Source organism: Symphalangus syndactylus, chromosome 6 (assembly GCF_028878055.3).
Source record: "Symphalangus syndactylus isolate Jambi chromosome 6, NHGRI_mSymSyn1-v2.1_pri, whole genome shotgun sequence".
NCBI lineage: Eukaryota > Metazoa > Chordata > Mammalia > Primates > Hylobatidae > Symphalangus > Symphalangus syndactylus.
In genome coordinates, this window is record NC_072428.2 from 38,536,196 (window position 1) to 38,549,309 (window position 13,114).

Sequence of the window (13,114 nt, forward strand, 5' to 3'; positions counted from 1 at the left end):
CCTTTCTCAGTGAGGGACAGAGCCCCGGGTGGCTCACACTACTTCTCACCTTTCTTCAGCAATTTTAAGGAGGGAGGAAATGGGGGACAGAGTGAGAGGAAATGTGTGCTGGGGTGGGGAGGGTTACATATAATTCAGAAAAGGACTGTAAACATGACTTCACATTTCTTAAAGTATTTTCACTTCCCTCAGTGGCCATGCAGCCTTGTGGCTAAGGGCATGATCTCTGGAGACAGATTTCCTGGGTGTCAGCCCTGGCTCCATGATATACTAGCTTCATGACCTTAACTTTAGCTTCCTTGTTTGCAGGATTGAGAAAACAACAGAATCAAACTCACAGGGCTGTTGTGAGAATAAATAATACACATGAAAGGCCTAGGAAAGTTCCTGGCATTTAGTAAGCTCTCAATAAACATTAGCTACCACCATGATTGTCATCATCATCATCATCATCATCATCATTGCCATTATCATCTTCGCCACCCCCATCATCCTCACCGTCCCCACCACCACCATTGTCATTGCATTATCACCACCACCACCGTCATTGCATTATCACCATCACCACCATTGTCATTGCATTATCACCATCACCATCACCCTCACCGTCCCCACCACCACCAGCACCATTGCATTATCACCATCACCACCACCACCATCCTCACCATCACCACCACCACCATCGTCATTGCATTATCACTGTCACCACCACCATCATCCTCACCATCCCCACCACCACCATCACCATTGCATTGTCAGCACCACCACCACTACCACAACCACCATGATCCTCACCATCCCCACCACCACCATCTTCATTGCATTATCACCATCACTGCCACCACCCTCATCCTCACCATCCCCATCACCACCACCACTGCATTATCACCATCGTCACCACCACCACCATCCCAACTGTCCCCACCACCACCATCACCATTGCATTATCACCACCACCACCACCATCATCTTCACCATCACCACCACCATTGTCATTGCATTATCACCACCACCACCACCACCATCCTCACCAACCCCACCACCACCATCATCATTGCATTATCACCATCGTCACTGAACTATCACCACCGTCACCCCACCATCCTCCTCACTGTCCCCACCATCATCGCCACCATCAGCGTCATCACTATCATCTTCATGATAATTTTCATCTTCATTGTACTTAATCCTTACCACAACACTAAAGCATGATTATGTCCACTTTATAAAGGAGGGCACCATACCTAGAAAGCCAGTGGCAGAGCTTGGGACAAGAATGCTGGCTTGCAACCCTGGGTTCCCCGCACTAGATTAAAGGAGCAGGTTCTCTAGAGGGGGAGACAGAGAGGAAAGGGAAGGGGAGCAGACCAGGGAGTGTTGGGGGAGGAGGGTCTCCATACCAGATGGCACCGGGGCACCAGGATTGTGTCACAGTCACATTCTGAAAAACACAAGGGGCCAGGCCCCACTTCATCAGGGATGTCCAGGTAGAAATCCCCTGGGTACCCTGGACCTCTCACTGCTGGCACAACCCATCTTCTGAAGACCCAGCTCCAGGCCAGGCCTGGGAGAGGAGAGGAAGAGGCCCAAATCTCAGCCTCCTTCCATCCCTGGCGGCAGGAGGAGGCCTACAGCTCTGCTGGTTAGGCAGATGGGCAGTGATGGGTTCTGAACACCAAGCTCTCCACGGCGTGTGGAGCGAAGATAAATAGGCAGATGGGCCAATCACAGGTTTCCTTTTGTCACCTGGATTAATCCCTCCACCTGATCCAGAGCCTATTCTTTTTATTTATTTTATTTTATTTTTCTTTGAGATGGAGTCTCACTCTGTCGCCCAGGCTGGAGTGCAGTGGCACTATCTTGGCTCACTGCAACCTCCACCTCCTTACAGGCACCTGCCACCGTGCCCAGCTGATTTTTTTGTATTTTCAGTAGAGAAGGGGTTTCACCATCTTGGCCAGGCTGGTCTTGAACTCCTGACCTCATGATCCACCCGCCTTGGCTTCTCAAAGTGCTGGGATTACACGTGTGAGCCACCACGCCCAGCTGCAATAAGGACTTTTTAAAATGGAAACCCTCTTTGGAATGGGAAACTTGCTTTTTCCTTCTTTTATCCTAGAGAGAAAAGGCTGTAGGAACGCTCAGCACTCGGAGTGCAGATGCAGAAGGTAGGTGATTCTGGTGGCTTCCTCTAGAGACCCTGCAGGGGACAGATCTGAGAGGAGTGGACAGTGGTGGGCCGGGCTCCCCCAACCCCTCCTCAGCAGGGCCACTGGATCTCCCAGTGGGGAGGCTGTCCTGACCACGGACTCACCACAGGATTTGTAGGGGCAGCAGCGGTCGGGGCTCCACACTTCCACCAGGGCAGTGCCCAGGCCACACTGCACTTGGGGACAGCGGAAGCTCTCGCACACTGTGGGGAAGGAGAGGCAGGTGACACATCAGTCACAGGCACCTGGGGGTGTGAATCCTCAGAAGGGCAACACTGGCTAAGGAGAGGCTACCCCCAGCTCCTCCTTAGTGACCCCCACTGTCCTCGAAGCCCCAGGGAAGAGTCTGGGCACCCGAAGTCTCCCCAGGGGGCTACTTCAGGTCCTGGTGCTGTGCCTGTGAGGCACTGGTGACATGACAGGGTCAGAACTTCAAGCTCGTTAAATTGGGCCTCCCCAGTCCGGAGTCACCCTGCAAGAGGTGGTCCGAGGACAGCCGGCCACTAGGGTAAGGTCTGCTGATGGGGAACATCCCGCTCTGTCTAACACAACCTTTCCCACCCTGTGGAAACTTCACTTGGGGCCCACCTGAGCCTGCCCTGCTTCAGCCGACGCTACCCTGCAGGGCCCACACTTCCTTTCTTCCTAGTCTTTAGGCTGACTTTTTTCAGTTCAGGATTCCTCAGCCATTCTCATTTGCTGAGAGAACAAGGCAAGGGGTGAGGGAACTCCCTGGGTGCAACATTTTGGTGGATAGGGGAGGGGCAAGGGTCAGCACTGAAGGTGAGGATCTGAAAACTCTAAGAGTTACTTGATTTATTAATAAAGTTATTGGCACAAGCAAGGATTATCAAATGGTGTTCCAAAAAATTATGAGGGAGGGCATTTTTATGGTGTCAAAGTAATAGGTTATTTTCTGGTTGGAAGAGGAAAAATGTAAGATAGAGAGATCTTAGGATTATGGTCATCACCCTAATCTGGGCCAACGTTAACATCAATTCTTATGACTCAGCCAGATAATGTGTGGCACCCGATGTGATGCGCTATGAAGCTCATGCACGTACTGTCTAGCCCCAAATTTTTAACTTGAACCCATCAAGCCTTAAATGGAAATTTCAGTTTTAGGAAGCACAGAGGCCCAGGGAACAAGGTAAGCAGCTCCAAAAGAAAGCAACTGGCGAAGTCCAGAAGTGGGGACTCTCTGCAGGGTCATGGCCCGGACTCTACAGTGGGAAATCATACAGGAAAAGGGACCTGTGCTAGGATAAGAGAGATGTGAGGCACGTCATTATAATGCATGGTCCGGGACTGGATCCTGGATTGGACAAACAGGAAGAAACCGACTGGGCATGAGATGAGTTGAAAACGTATTAACATGGAAAGTGATTGTTCACTGAAAACAGCCAGTTTTTTTAAAAAAAGAGTATGTCCAGGATGAGCTGATTTTGGTAAACCACACACATCTATATAAAGCCATAGAGAGAATCTGGAAGGATATGTATCCACTAAAGCATTGGCAGTGGAATTATCTCGCAGGTAGGAAGGTGGTATTTTCATTTTCTTGCATTTACTTGGAATTTGTACTTTCTACAATGCATATACAGTGCTTTTGTAATAGCAAAAGTATGACAAAGCCTGGGAGAAAGTGATAATATCAACAGCCTCTGTTTTGGAGCACCTACTGCATGCCAAGGACCATTAGGTCCTTCACAAAAATTATCTCTAATTTCCACAACAGCCCCTCAAGGCAGATACTAGCATCGCCATTTTACAAATGAGCAACCTTGGCTCAGAGAGTGAGGAACTTGCCCTGGGCTGCACAGCTGGTAGACAGCCCAACTGAGGCTCAGAAACCAACTGACTATGCCCATACTCCATCCACAGGACTAGGCTGCCTCCCGAGAAACATGGAAAGAAATGTGAATACAGGAGGGCTGAGGGCGAGGGGTGATGATAGAAAGAGAAAGACAGAAGAGAAGGAGAAAGGATAGTGAAACTCTCCTCACATCAGTCTTGCAAATACTGTGGCAAGTGGGCCAACCAGCTCCTGGTCAGGTGCGGCCAGGTCATCTGGGCAACTCTCATGGGATGGGAGCCTACATTGTTTCGGAGATGGCTCTTGACATTGAACCAATCAGAGCAGCCGTTGGGTGTCCTAGTGGAGGCCCCTCTCCTACTCTGCTCTGTGTAAGAAAAAAACCTCATGCTTCTCCTATTATCAGTGTGCAAAGCAATTTTTGTAGATTGAATAATATTTAAATCAAACCATTTTGTTCATTTTCATCCATTAGGTTTGCTTACAGTCCATAATGCTGGCTGCACTATGCTTAACAGTTACTACTGAGGTACTATGTACATAGTACATTCTATATCAAGGTACTATGAACACAGTACATGATATGCACATACTATACATGTCTACATGTATGTATAGTATCATACATACAGGTACCAGGCCCTATAAAAATATTGGAAAAAACATACTTTTATTTATAATTACAAAATCAAAGCGCTTCAGAGGCTTTGCAACAGAGGGCCTTCTGTGATACAGCCTCCAGGAGCGGGCACTATGGCGACACAGTGGCAAAAGTGACCCTGAAGGGGAGCTTTGGGTTGGTCAGGGAATGAGGACTTCTTATCAGCACTGTGGAGGATGGAGGGACCCAAGTATTTGTCCTTCAACCCTAGCCTCTGTCTGGCCCTTGGGGGCCTCCATGGAGGGGACAGGGCTGGACCTCCCACCCTCCAGACTGACAGCCGGACCCAGCTTCTTCAGGTGGGCCTGCACTCTGTCCTGGATTCTGCTGCTTGGCCCCTCCAGAGCTCACCACCTGGGAGCGCTCTGTTGCTCCCTGTCAACCCCCACTGGCCCTGGGGTGGGAACTCTGTGAAGAGCCCCTTCCTGCCGCAGCCCACCATGTGCCCAGCCAGGACTCACCACACTGGTACAGAGGGCAGCAGAGCTCTGTGGTGTTCCTGTGCACAGTGAGCGCCTCCCCTTCTTGACATTCGGGGATCGGGTCTGGACAGTCGCCACAGGCTGAGGGGGAAGAGGGCCAATGCTGTCACAGCAGTCCCCTCATAGGGGCTTGGCACACAGCACGTTGCTGGGGGTGAGGCCGCCTCAATAACCCAGGTGTGGCAGGAGCTAACTAATGGCAGCATTGCATGGTCTCATGTGACCCATTCTGGAATCAGAATCTGGAAGTTCTCCCTCATGTCCACCCAAAGGCTTACACCGAACAAGCACCAGTTTCCTTGTGCTCAGTAATCTAGGGGGAACACGGGGTCGGTGTCCTCTTCCTCCCACACTGTTTCCTGGACAGTCAGCTCATCCTTCTCCCTTTGCCCACCCCATCTGAAGACCCCCAGCCTTTGCTCCCAGCTGCCCAAGGACACAGGGGTGAGGCCGGCGGACTGTGATCAGGCTGTATGCGCTGGCGTCTGGTGGCGGCGACCCACCGCAGAAGTAGGAGGTGCAGCAGGAGTCCCGCAGGCGGCCCGCGATCAGGATCTGGTCCTGTCGGCAGCTGGGGACCAGCTCTGCCTCACAGAGATCTGGGTCACACTCTGGGGAAAAGGCTGAGTTTAGGTGCTGGGAGAGGAACCTGTCTGGCCACCCCTGCCCCCAGAGCTGTCCTCCCCCCACTGCCCTCGGTCTGTCCCCCACCCTCCCAGCCCCCGGCCTCTCACCACAGCTGTAGCTGGGGCAGCAGGAGTCCTCCTGGAAGTGGGTGAGGAGGCGGTGGCCTGGGCGGCATGTGGGGGCGAGGCCCTCACACAGAGTCTGGTTACACACTGGCCCCGGGGACCACAGGGCCTGTCACCTTGGGGCCGGATGTCCCCACTGCTCTCCAGTGGAGAACACTGGGCAGCTGCGCAACCCCTGGAAGCCTGGCCCCACTCCTCCCCCCATCCCCTGGGACCCACACTCCTAGATGAGGCCTTTGAGGTTCACGTGAGGGTTCAGGGCTGGGACAGAAGATCAGCAAGAGCTAACATCCATTGACACGCACCCCATCTCACAGCAACCCCAAAGATGGGCCCGATCGTCAGCTCATGTCCCAGGAGAATGAATGAAGGCACAGAGGATGTGAAATAATTTGCCCGAGGCCACAAGGCTACAGGTGGGGGAGGAAGAGTGGCCAGGCTGCCTGGCTCCACAGCACTCTCTGCACTGACTCCTGAGCCTCTGCCCCTGCCCCCAGGGAGGGTTCTCCCCTCCTCCAAGCTCACCCCCTACAAGACACTTTGCTTTCCCTAGGCCTTGTCCTATCCATCAGGGTTGGTGTGCAGGGCTGGAGCCTTTTAACTATTTTACAGTTGAGGTCCGAGGAAGTGAAGGTGGACACTCACCACAGACAGTTCCCAGGCAGCAGGGGTCCTTGGTGGGTAGGAGCAAGGCCACCTCCCCGAATCGTGGGCAGCTCTCAGGGCGGGGACTGGGGCAGCCCAGATCCACCGGGACGATGGTGTCTGGGGCTTGGCACTGGTGCTGGCAGCAGCCGCTGAGGGAGCTGTTCCAGGTCTCCCCCAGGGCCCTCGGCACCCCCATGCTGTCAGTGCAGGCTGCAGAGGGGAATGGCAGGGTGCGAGCGACTGAGGAAGGCGAGCCCAGACCTTCCCAGGCTAGACTCTCCCTGGGATACTGGCCACCCCTAAGCAGACCTGAAAGGATGCAGATGGGCCTCAGCTGTGGACAGCAGGAGGAGAGGCTGAGGCTGGCTTTGGAGGCCCCCCCACTCGGGGAGGGGAGGAACCTACCGCACTTGGCCTCCGGGATGCAGAGTGCAGAGTGGCGCCGGTGTAAGATGGTGCCCTCGGAGCAGACGCAGCCCTCACCCAGCACCTGGCAGTGCTCTGGGTCCAGAGGCCCTAGTATCCCATCCTGGCACGTCTTGGGTGGCTCACAGGCCGTCACACATGCCTGGTATGTGGAGTCACTGGAGCACAGGAAGGCTGCAGGGGCACAGTGGGCACCAGGCCTACCTCAGACCCCAGGCAGGGCTCCCCATTGAGGGCCGAAAGAACAGGAGGGGATGAGGAGAGGGCTCAGAGTGTCATCAGCACCTCAGCAGACAGTGCATAAGTTAAAGGGCTTGGTGACATCACCTCCTTCCTTAGATCAGGACTCAGCAAAGTACAGCCCACAGCCCAAATCCAGCCCACTGTCTGTTTTCACAAATAAAGTTTTATTGGAACACAGCCATGCCTGTTCATTTATATTCTGTCTCAGGCTGTTTTTGTACTAAAAAGGTAGAGTTGACCACTTATGACTGAGACCATATGGCACACAAGGCATCAAATACTTACTTTCTGGCTCTTTACAGAAAAGGTTTGCCAACCCCTTGCTCTAGATCAGTGTTTTCAAACTTTCTTGATTGTAAAAAGTAGATTTTACATTGTGGCCTAATACAAGCATGTAGAACAGTGGTCCTCAAACTTGACTACAAAAGAATCCCTTGGGAGTTTTTGAGGTATCATTGTGAGGACCCCACCCCAGGCCAATTGAATCTCTGATTGTGGGGCCCATGCATTTTCAAGTTGTCTGAGTGATTTCAAAGGGTATTTAGGATTGAAAATTGCTTCTATATAAAATAAAAAATCTCTTTTACAAAATTATACCTAAACTTTCTATGAGCAATACACACTGGTATTTTCTATTCTATTGTATTTTTTTAAATGCTGGTGCTGACCCCCTAAATTGATTTCATACCCGCTGAGTTGGGATCCACTGTTTGAAGAACACGACCCAAGAGGACTTTTGTCTTTTCCTCTTTTACCTGTCATATTGTGGGTGCGGCCTTTCTGTGAGCCAATCCCAGCCTTTTTGGACAGGTTCACATTTCTAAATCAAGCTACTCTAGCCCAGGCCACCCCTGTCGACCCCATCAATCAAACCTAATTGGGGGAGGAGGAGGCAGATCTCATTTCCTTCCTGCAGGAAGGAGGGGAAACTCTGGAAGAAGAGAAAGGTGAGCAAAAAGGAAGCACAGGGAATGAAGGTGTGCTGGACGGTGTCCGTGGGGCAGGTCTATGTGAGCACTTGACACACATTCCCCCACATCCTCAAAACCACCCTGGGTGGGGGCAATGGCTACAGTCTCCACTTACAGAGAAGAGACTCAAAGAAAGCAAATACTAAAATAACAATACAATTACTATGTGTTAATATATTCATATGAATCATAATAAATATGTGTTCATTAATATAAAATGTACTTTTACATAGTATAAAATTTAATATAAATTAAGCATATAAAATATTTATAAATTTACTAATGTACAGAAATCCATGGATGATTAAAGCTGGGAAAGCATACATGAACTTGGGTCCGGGAGCCTTTTCCCACTTTAACAGGGGATGGGAACAATAGTCACAATGGAGGGTCCTCCTGCCCCGCAAACTCACGGCAGTAGTCAGAGCGCCGCCACTCGATGCACACATGAAATTTGTGGCACATGGCCACATACACAGTCAGGGCCACGCAGGGCTGCTGCACGTACTTGGTGTCCCGGATCCACAGCTCACAGAATGATTCCGGAGGCACCTGGACATACGCATCAGGCAGTGCTGGTTACTCGGATGTCACATATCCCAGTGCCCAGCTCCTCCCCTCCCTGCCCAGAAGGAACAATGAGCCTCTGCAGGTAGGTGCTGCCATCCCCAGCCAGCCCAGGAGGTGTCCCCAGTGCTGGACCCAGTTGGCACATACAAAGCGGTGGCAGGCACTGAAGGTGCGGTTGGACACCATGCGAAGGCAGGGCGAGCAGTCAGTTGTGGCGCAGCTGTCTGGGCGGAAGCGGGTCTGGCCCACTGAGGTCAGGGAGCTGGGCACCTGCCAGCTGTCCAGAAAGGGAGCAGGGTCCTCAGCTCCACCCACCACCGAGCCATCCTTCAGGGTAAGGTCATTGGCTGCATCTCCATCACAGATACCTGAAAGGGGCCGAACAATCCCAACAGCCATGATCATCACTACCACTCCCATGTCGTCAGCTCTCACTTTTTGTATTCCTCACAGTTCTTTGAGGTCAATAATACCATTATCCCCATTTTATAGATGAGGGAAATTAGGTGAAAGGAAGCTAGGAAACCTGCTACAAAAGAAAATGTCTTTGTACTTAGGAAATACACATGCATTTAGGGGTAAAAGGATACAATGTCTTGAAGTTATTTTCTAATGGTTCTGAAAAATGCATATATATATATATATGTATTGCATGTGCATATAAAAATGTATACCCACACATACACACACACACACACACACACACACACACACACACAGAGAGACAGAAGGAGAGAAGCAAATGGGGCAAAATGGGAACCACTGGTAAATCTGGGTAAAAGGTGTACACTACCTTATACTGTCTTTGCAAGTTCTAAATTTTTATAAGTTTTGCTATATTACACCAAAATAAAAAGCTACGCCCCAAAAATCTGCTTTACCAGTGATTGCTAGCTAATTATAACAACTGTTCCTTCTTTTTCCTGGGCAGTCCGCATATTTTTCCCAGATGCCCTTGCAGCTCGGTGAGATCATCTGATTGAGTCCCAACCAATGGCATGTGAGTGAAGGTGATGAGTAGCACCTCCAGGCCTAGTCCATAAAACCTTCCCACCTGTCTCCTCTCCTGTGAATTTGGAAACTCATGTTGACATGGCAGAACCAGAAGATGGAAGGACTCTGGGTCTCTGAATCATTGCTATCCATTTGGGAACTTATGTATGCAGGAAATAAGCTTCTGTTGTGTTAAGGCACTGAGATGGGGGCAGGGGTGAAGTTTATCTGTCCTAGCTTTTAATGTGACCTAAACTTCTGGTTCCATCCCCCACATACCATCTATATGCTCCAGACACACACTTTCCTGCCCACAACTTTGCTCAAGCTGCTCCCTCTGCCTGAAATACTTTCTCAGATGTCCTTCCTTCAAGGACGCCTCAGATGCACCATCCATGACATTCCAAAATCTGTGTGACAGTCACTGGCTTGCAGGTCAGCCTTTCACAAAAGATTGTAGCTCTCTAAGTGCAAAGACTCATTTTCTTTTAGATTCTCACTTATCTCAGCACTCCCCTAAGTTTGTCTAGCAGGGTGCCCAGCTATCAAATGTTCATTCAAATAAAATGGAGATATAAATGATCCAACTTCTGTTTTAACACCTCTAACCACGATTCTGTGAATATAAAGCATGATTAAAGGCAAACTCTTATTAATATATTATTAATGGTTCCCAAGGTCACACTTTGAGTTTTGGCTTTAAGTCAGTGAGGGGTGTCACAAAGGTATCCTAGGGAGGGGTTGGCTCACCAGGCTACTGCTGACCACAGTGCTCTTTGCTGGGAATGAACAGAGGAGAAGGAAGAAATGATGAGGAAAAGATGGTGGTAGTGATGGTGATGGTGTTGGTGGTGGTGGGGACGGTGGCATGTGTGTAAGAAGTGTTTAAGAACAGAAGCACCATAAAACAGGGATTTTGTCTGTTTTGTTCACTGTTTTGTCCCCAGGGACTGGTACATGGGAAATATGTGTTGCACAAAGGAAAGAATGAGCATGGAGCTGAACTGCATGTGTTAGTGCATGTGTAGAGGGCATTTGGATGCAGAGGGGCATGAATGTGAATGTGTGAATGATCACCAGGGGTGCAGGTGGAGGATGAAGGGTGTATGTGTGTGTGTGTGTGTGTGTGTGTGTGTTATAAGTGTTTTTATCTCACCCATCGTCACAATCATGGTAGTCTGTCATGGAGTGCCCCATGAGTGTCCATGTGCTTATTCCCCGGCAATAAGCAGCGGCCCACATCCAGGCTTGTCCTGTATCTCTTTTCCTTATGAGAATACATTCAATCCCTTAGGGCATGCTCTGCAATTACGCTATGGTCTGAAGAGCATTAGTTCTGTGTATTGTGACAGCTCTGCTGTGTGCCCTTGGGTAAGCCCCTTAATCTCTCTGAGCCCCCTTTCTTCTTTAGTTCAGTGGCGATACTAATGGCCATCTCTCAGTGCTGTTGTGTGGATGACCAGGAATAAGTGAGATAGAGTGTGGAAGTGCTTTGTGAAATGCCCAGGCTCATGCAGATGGAAAGGATTATCGGACATTAGAAGGCTGTCAGGAAAGGTGACAGACAATTCTGGCTGAAGTGACAACTGGCTGAGTCCAGAGCCCTCTACTATCTCCCTACTGGCAGCTTTGGCCCCAGGACACAAGACGTTAGGCCTCCCTGCCCTGGCAGTTCTGCTGCTCCAACCTCTGGCCTGGTATTCTGTCCCAGCCTTTCCTGCTCCAGGAGGAATTATGTCTGGGGGCAGAGGTGGACCTGGGAAGCATCCCCTCCCCCGAAGCTGGGTTCCACCTCACCGCACAGGCCATGGCCCTGGGCCTTGCTGGCTTTGCTGGCCTCCACGATCATGAGTCCTGAGCTGTGGAGCCACTGGATCTGGATGTCTGAGGGAGTCAGGATCATGTACATGTGGCCTGTGTCCTCAATTCTGAATCCATACCTGCTCACAGGTGGCCACACAGGCTGCGAGTCCACAGTCACCTTGGGAGGGAATTCAGTGTGAGCACAGCTTGTCCATCCATTCATCCATCCATCCATCAATCCATCCATCTGTCCATCCATCCATTCATCCATCCATCCATCAATCCATCCATCTGTCCATCCATCCATCCATCCATCCATCCATCCATCCATCCATCCATCATCTGACAAACATTTATTAGGCATCTGCTATGTGCCAGGCTCTGTTTCAGGCACACGCAGCCAAAATCACTGTCCAAAGTGGCATGTGAGGATTCTAAAAATATTTTTATTGGAAAAATACAATGAAACAAGAAATGCAACAACAGGAGGCAAGCTGCATCTTAATGCCCAAATAAACACAAACCCTGAGCCCTTCCAATCACTCTCTTCTTTCCTGATTCTGTTCAGATCACTTCTTCCGGGAGTCTTTCCTGATTCTGTTCAGATCATTTCTTCTGGGAGTCTCTCTAAATTCCCAGCCTTGGGGCTACATACCCCTGCTCTGGGCTTTCCTCATCTCTGTACTGGCCATTAAGTATCTGTTTCCACATCAAGATCTCCAGTGAACCGAGTTTCTTAAAGGCAGATACTGTGTCTGATTTACCTTTGAATTCCCAGCACCTGCCTTTGGGCCTGACATAAATTGGGGCTCAATCAATATTTGTTAAATATGCAACACACTCTAATTCTCATAAACACTTTAAATTCAAGGCTACAACCTCTTCTACAACATTAACAAGGTTAAATTTGGATGTACCATGGGTTATTACAATAGTTTTACACTGAAGAAAATGGAATATAAAATGATTAAGATTTTAAAGTATTTATAATGAATTAACCTCCTCCCTTCAAGATTAGACTGTTTTATATGCTACTGAATGTCAAGTGGGTCAATAAAGAAATTATGAAAAAAACTGAAACATTTCTTGAACAAATGATAATGGAAACACAACATACCAAAACCTACAGGATACAGCAAAAGCAGTACTAAGGGGGAAATTTATAGCTATCAGTGCCTATATCAAAAAAAGAAGAAAAACTTCAAATACATAACCTAACAATGTATCTTAAAGAACTAAAAAAGCAAGAGCAAACCAAACCCAAAATTAGTAGAAGAAATAATAAAGATCAGAACAGAAATAAATTTGAAATAAAAAAATACAAAAGATCAATGAAACTAAGTTTGTTTGAAAAGATAAACAAAATTGACAAACCTTTAGCTTAACTAAGAAAAAAGAAAGAAGACTCTTATAAAATCAGAGATGAAAAAGGAGGCAACACAACTGATACTGCAGAAATTCAAAGGATCATTAGCAGCTACTATGAGCAGCTATATGCCAGTAGAAGAGAAAATCTAGAGGAAATGGATAAATTCCTAG

The 13,114-nt window shown here is 49.2% G+C and overlaps 1 protein-coding gene across 2 annotated transcripts in view; it reads right to left on the minus strand.

Annotated features, from left to right (window-relative positions):
* OTOG (otogelin) overlaps positions 1–13,114 on the minus strand; it is a 100,131-nt gene that overhangs the window by 6,245 nt on the left and 80,772 nt on the right. For both annotated transcript variants that reach the window (XM_055281306.2, XM_063641925.1), the window contains 10 exons: positions 11,570–11,753; positions 8,927–9,147; positions 8,623–8,761; positions 6,975–7,169; positions 6,567–6,779; positions 5,904–6,008; positions 5,673–5,780; positions 5,149–5,250; positions 2,315–2,413; positions 1,401–1,441 (listed from right to left, as the gene is read on the minus strand). In XM_055281306.2, the coding sequence (XP_055137281.1) occupies positions 1,401–1,441; positions 2,315–2,413; positions 5,149–5,250; positions 5,673–5,780; positions 5,904–6,008; positions 6,567–6,779; positions 6,975–7,169; positions 8,623–8,761; positions 8,927–9,147; positions 11,570–11,753 (1,407 nt within the window). The remainder of the gene's footprint in view (positions 1–1,400; positions 1,442–2,314; positions 2,414–5,148; positions 5,251–5,672; positions 5,781–5,903; positions 6,009–6,566; positions 6,780–6,974; positions 7,170–8,622; positions 8,762–8,926; positions 9,148–11,569; positions 11,754–13,114) is intronic.